Source organism: Echiichthys vipera (genome assembly GCF_963691815.1).
Source record: "Echiichthys vipera genome assembly, chromosome: X".
Lineage (NCBI taxonomy): Eukaryota > Metazoa > Chordata > Actinopteri > Perciformes > Trachinidae > Echiichthys > Echiichthys vipera.
Window position 1 is genome coordinate 33716826 of NC_139825.1, and position 6849 is coordinate 33723674.

General features: G+C 40.6%; 1 protein-coding gene across 1 annotated transcript; it reads left to right on the plus strand.

Annotated features, from left to right (window-relative positions):
• Positions 1-2043: 2043 nt before the first annotated feature.
• On the plus strand, positions 2044-5634 carry LOC310965475 (intermediate filament protein ON3-like). Its single transcript, XM_083939090.1, has 9 exons — positions 2044-2458; positions 3275-3483; positions 3573-3633; positions 3726-3821; positions 3934-4098; positions 4195-4320; positions 4422-4642; positions 4737-4795; positions 4907-5634. The coding sequence occupies exons 1-9, from the start codon at positions 2093-2095 to the stop codon at positions 5035-5037; spliced, it is 1434 nt and encodes a 477-aa protein (XP_083795216.1). The 5' UTR covers positions 2044-2092; the 3' UTR covers positions 5038-5634.
• Positions 5635-6849: the final 1215 nt, after the last annotated feature.

Below are 6849 nucleotides of genomic sequence, written 5' to 3' on the forward strand. Positions count from 1 at the left end.
TACTTTTCAAAAGAAGATATAATATGATACAACTGTGTAATTTGCCTAATTGCATAGCTTACACAAATTATCTGCATGTGCAGAGTTGAAATAATAATACCTGAGGACAAAAGACATCTACTTTTCCTCGATGTATTGAACACACACATAACTTGATATGATGATGATTGATATCAGTTTCTACCAGACTGTATCATCTCAATAATAATTCTGCTCACAAGAGATAACACATACACAATGCAATCATCTCTTCCACGATGACTGAGAGAATTCTGAATTCTGATTTTTTTATCTTCAAAGATAACAGATAGGCTAAAATAAAGCATGATTAGGGGAACTTAAAAATCTACTCAGACTATCAGGATTCCTGTGTATTGTTATGCTTATTAGACCATACAGGTTAGTGGGCGACAGTCAGACTAATTTCCAGCAAAAGGAGTTAGGCAGGATGGCCATTCTTATTGTTGTGTGACTTGTTAGGGTGGTTAAATGTTTGGGAAACAGGTTGTTTTTGGTGTTCTTGCGATTACTCATTTAACATATGCAGTATGATTGGTAAGATTTTCTACTTGAGTACTGGTCTGCAGCATATTTTCACCATGCTGTATTCGTCCAATATTTTATATTTATATTCATTTTATTTTATTTTATTCGGGAAAAAAGAGAGAATTATGTTTTATAGGTTATAATTATGTCAAATGGATATGTTGCTGAAGTTAGGATAAGGTTAAATATAACATTAAAAATAACACATTTTGTATAAAATTTAATGAATGAGAAAGATACACATCAACAGTGTCAAAAAGCATGAACAAATGTATTATAAATTACATAATTAAAAATAATCGTATTGAAGTTAAACTGTAAGCTACCTTATGTAAATAGGTATTGAAGTAAAATACTCATACAGAATGGCTTATTACAAATTACTTGCTATAAGTATTATATCCCTGGATTATAAGTATGCATGTATTGGCATGAAAGCATTATTTCATTGTTGTAACTGATTAAAGTGTAGCCGAGTTTAACTACTTTATATATTATTACGTAGTATTGAATAATAAAGCTGGATTAATGTGTCTGTTAAGAAGAGTGAAAAGTAACTGGTAACTATTCTGTAAAATACCTGCAATACAGAGGGGTAAAGTAGGGGAAAATAAAAAGTTGTTAAGGTTGTATGGCAAACCAAACAGTATTCTGTATTGTAACAGAGAGTGGCAGTGAACTAAAATGTGTGGGTTACATCTGTGAAATGTTACTGCTGTGAGATATTGAAGTCCTGACATGTTCTGTATTGTTTACAGTGAATGAAAAAAAAGAGAGGCATAAATTGTAGCTCATTTGAGTGCTAATAGCTGAATGGTGTTAAAATCTATGAACTGCACCCTGGCTGTTCTGGTTCTGTACTTCTAGTGGTAAGAATATGTATGTATAAGGATAGAATATGAAATACACATGCACCTAGATGCTCCGTTTATTACAAAATTTGTGAGGTGAGTAAGACTTGGTTTAAGACCAGAAAAAAAGCTGCATGTGCGCTTTGAATTGTTTTATTATTTGGTGAATCCAGAATTAGAACTGACCCAGAATGACTAAAACACATTAACAAAACATATCAAAGAAAAACTGAACTTTGGTTTATATATGCTCTGACGTGGATTATGTCAAAGCTTACTGTAAAACACTTTTGCATGGTTTATACTTTTACACATCCGCTTATAGCCTCTAGGTTTTTCTCCCTCTTACATAATCACATTCTCACTACACATATCTGCCTCTCACTGTTTTCCCCTCCAGCCTGACCCGGGACAGGGTGTGTCACAGTTTATCTTCTGACAATCCCTCCCTACCTGTTTTACAGGATTGGCCATTCCTGTCATTCAGAGGCTGAGGTGAGGTGGGGGTGGGGGGTTGGTCAGCAAAAGCGAGAGCACAGGTTGAAGTGGCTGAATTGGATCCTCCCCCTCACTCGGCTCAGACATAAAAGCTGGCAGAGTCTGCAGTCAGGCACTCAGAGGGACTTGGCTCTCCTTTTGAAGACTGCTCATCTCCTGTTCTCCTCTGCTCAAAGACAACCCATACCACTGCAAACATGATGTCGAGAAAGGCTTACTCAGTCTCAAGCTCTAGTGGCAGCACCAGGAGGTCTTTTGCACCAACAGTTAGCAGCAGTTATTCTGTAAAAAGATCCAGTTATGGTGCTGGTGGTGCTGGTGCTGGAGCTGGAGCTGGTTTTGGTATGTCTTCTGGTATGTCAATGGGTGGTGGTTCTGGTAGTTATGGCTTTTCTTCTAGCCAAGCAGGTGGCTTCATTGCACCGATCACAGCTGTCCAAGTCAACCAGAGCCTGCTGGCCCCTCTGAACCTGGAGATTGACCCCACCATCCAGGTTGTCCGCAACCAGGAGAAGGAGCAGATCAAGACCCTCAACAACCGCTTCGCCTCCTTCATCGACAAGGTTGGTTCCTGTGTGCTCTGTGTGACTATCTTATGTGCAAGTAGACCTCATTGCAGTGCTGATGACTTACATGCACTCGCTAGGCTACATTTACTTCTAACAGCTGTCAAGTTAGTTATTTTTTGCCTTCAACTTTTTGACAATAGACAAATGCTGACAAAGCAAGACAGCTGTGTATCTTATCTCTTTCATGTTGTAGCCATCAATGAGTTACAGCATCTAGAATTAGGAACACTTATAAAACTTTCAAAGTCTGTTGCTGATTGTGAACTCATCTTACACTGGCAACTTCCAAAATGTACCAAACAGCTGGCCTGTGAGTATCTAAACATAGATGATGATTATATTCCAATGTCTTACCTGAGAGACTGTCAGAGAAAAAAGGGATCCGTCTGAATTATGCCCACAGAGACCAAAGTCTGTCATTTGTACATTGCACCTATCACCTGGTTGTTATTGGCAACAGGAATGCTAAGTATTTGTTGATCCAACTTTCAGTTGCCTTAAATGCTATAGTCACACATTTGTGTTAATAGTTACATTCAAGCCATATGTGTAGTCATGCTTTATGTCGAAGAAAACTTTCTAAACACTATAAGTTGGCACTCGGACAAACACTGACAGAACAAAGTACTCAGGCCTTTAGAATCTAACAACACCATGACACACCTTTCAAACCTTTTTTTCACTGATCACTCCCATAAATCAATATAGGATTTCTATTCAGCCCATAAGCAAACCAAATACACTGATAAATATAGAAAATATTTTTTGAAACAACATTTCACAATCTTCCCTGGTTTTATCTCCCCACAGGTCCGTTTCCTGGAGCAACAGAACAAGATGCTGGAGACCAAATGGAGCCTCCTGCAGGACCAGACCACCACCCGCTCAAACATCGAGGGCATGTTCGAGGCCTACATTGCCAACCTGCGCAGACAGCTTGATGGGCTCGGCAATGAGAAGGGCAAGCTGGAGGGAGAGCTGAGGAACATGCAAGGCCTGGTTGAGGACTTCAAGAGGAAGTGAGTGATTGCTTGACACAAACACAAGTTAGGACACAGATATTCAAAATGGAGCAGATGCACTAAAACATGGCCTTATGTTGCAACAGGTATGAAGATGAAATCAACAAACGTGCAGCTGCAGAGAACGAGTTTGTACTCCTGAAGAAGGTATGAGTACATCAAGATGGTTTTTCATTTTTTATTTTTAAATCCTCAGTTTTAATATAAAACGTCCTGTTTTTACATGGTTTTCTATACAGGATGTGGATGCTGCATACATGAACAAGGTGGAGCTTGAAGCCAAGGCTGATGCTCTTCAGGATGAGATCAACTTCCTCAGGGCCGTTTATGAGGCTGTATGCATCTATAATATATAATACTTCATAATACTATAATGATCATCCGCTAAATCTATAAATAATAAATGACAAAGAGTTAACGATTTTGCAATAACCATTGGTTCTGTAGGAGCTTCGTGAGCTGCAGGGCCAGATCAAGGACACCTCCGTCATCGTGGAGATGGACAACAGCCGTCAATTGGACATGGATTCTATTGTGGCTGAAGTGCGTGCTCAGTATGAAGACATTGCAAACCGCAGCAAGGCTGAAGCAGAGACCTGGTACAAACAGAAGGTGAGTCAAAAGCAGAGTTTAAGTTTTTCCTGTGTCATTTACATACAACCTTCTGGATCATAGTCTTCATATACCTTGTTGTATTTTTCATAATAGTATGAGGAGATGCAGAGCTCTGCTGGACAGTATGGCGATGACCTGCGCACAACAAAGGCTGAGATTGCTGAGCTGAACCGTATGATCGCCCGTATTCAGAATGAGATTGAGGCTGTCAAAGGACAGGTATGTTTCAAGAACTTCTGGTGGATGATACAATATTACTAACATACTTAATTACTTTAGAGGATTTGCAATTATTAAACCATCTGTGACATCATTTTCAGAGAGCCAGCCTTGAGGCTCAGATCGCAGAGGCTGAGGAGCGTGGTGAGCTGGCAGTAAAGGATGCCAAGCTCCGCATCAGGGACCTGGAGGATGCTCTGCAGAGAGCCAAGCAGGACATGGCCCGCCAGGTACGCGAATACCAGGAGCTGATGAACGTCAAGCTGGCCCTGGACATAGAAATCGCCACCTACAGAAAACTGCTGGAAGGAGAGGAGAGCAGGTGGGTTAAACTTGAATACTGAATATAGTTTAATGACTGCAACATTACATTAGATTCTTTATTCCACACTAACTTGTTATTATTCCACAATTAGACTGGCCAGCGGAGGTGGAAGTGCAACCATCCATGTGCAGCAGACCTCCGGCGGTGGTGGTAAGTTTCAGTTTTTATACATCAACATCATAAGTGATACCTGAATCAACAGCTCACACAGACATATGAATGTATAAATGATAACACTTTCATGCTACTTTCCGGTTCCAGGATTGTCTAGCTCTAGCAGTGGATTCGGCTTCGGTGGCAGCAGCTTGTCTGGTGGTTACAGCAGTGGTTATGGCGGTGGTGCTACTGTTACCAAGTCCACAGTCTCATCAGTCAGTTCCAGGAGATATTAAAAAGGAGAGCCATCCCTCTTTCCCTTCAGAAACTCCTGAATTTGATTTAAATCTGTACCCGTTCATGGCGCTATGAAAAACCGTTAAGCATGTTCAACAGGAGAGATGAATATATTGTTACACTGTTACCAGTTGAGTTTCAATGATCACTGAAGACCTTTGTTACTCTGTTTTGTTGAACATCATTTAGCAGGGGTTTCTGAAGGTAAACATGGCCTTAAACACACAAGGGCCAGGTCCGTTGTAACTGCACTGACATCCAGCAAATAATAAAAAAGGCAAACACACAAAGGTTTTGAAGGAGTTTTAAAATTAAGCAAGGGAAACATTTGAAAATCTGTAGTCTTAGTCTTGTCAACTTAGATACCTCTTGTCCTGCAGCACACTGATGCACTTCTCTTCTCAGTTGTCAGTTGACATCTTCATTCTTGCATTTCAGTGCTGATATTAGTCAGGGGAGCAAGTAACTGACCAATCTGATCACTGGAAAAATACATTTAAAAAAATTGACTCTACATGATTTAATTGTTTTTACTGTTCTGTTAAATACTTCAGTGCTTAGCTTTGCCCTTTCTTGCCTTTGAGATAAAACAATGTTGAAACCAGTTTTGTTATGTGTAATCATCCTACTAACAGATCCATCCAATTATGATGAAATGTTGTAGCAAATGTCATCAAATGAATCTACAAAAATAAAATCTGAGACCTTAAATGTTTGCCTCTTACTCTCATTATTGTGTGATAAATAAAATAAAAAGGAGATTACTACTAGCATACTGCAAGTATGAGAGTTTTACTTCTAATGATCATGATTCGTAAAGTTTATCAATTCCACGAAGCCAGATCCAGCAGACAAACCAGCAGTCTCAAACTACAACCTATAATCATTTGTTCAAGGAATGTAAACCTGTTGTTAAGCCTGTGAATGTTCTCATTCGTCCAGGTCATCGTTATCCTCAAAGCAATTTCAGTCAAAAACAACTGGACTGGTTGTTTGTCTAGGAAGACGTTTCACCTCTCATCCAAGAGGCTTCATCAGTTCATGTACGCATCTGACCAGGCTGGGACTGGTCCAACTAACTGGTGTGGAGATCCAGGTATTTAACCTCTCACAAGGCCGATGATGTCACTGACACCCTTTGTGCTCCAAGTGCCCACGCCCGTCGTTAGAGTGACAGTCGTTGGTGGGCAGTTGGTTTCGACTTCGTTAGTGCTCTATTGAGTCTGAACGACAGTCGTTGGGGTCACCCGGGCCATGTGTGAACAGTTGTCCTTTGAGGTTAGATTGTTGAATCTCCTGGGAAGGGATGAAAGGGCAGCATTGTAAATTGGAGATAAGTGGTGTCTCAGACCCCCTCCTCTGATTAGCGATGGTTTCTCCACTTTTACATAGATGGCTTCTTTTACTCCTCTTTCAAACCATATGTCCTCTCTGTCCAAGATTTGGACATTGCTGTCATCAAAGGAGTGGGCTTTCTCCTTGAGGTGTAAGTGGACAGCCGAGTCCAGGCCTGAGGAGTTAGCTCTCCTGTGTTGGGCCATGCGTTTATGCAGTGGTTGTTTTGTTTCTCCAATGTAAAGATCTTTGCATTCCTCGTTGCATTGGACAGCATAAACCAGGTTGCTTTTGTGGTGGTGTGGTGTTCTGTCCTTCGGATGTACTAGTCTCTGTCTGAGTGTGTTACCGGGTTTGAAATACACAGGAATGCAGTGTTTGTTGAGAGATGAAACCATGGTGTCCTACGATGTGACTTCCTTGTTCACCTGTATTCCAACCATGGAGGCCTTGGCCACGGTAAGAGAGCGGCTCAC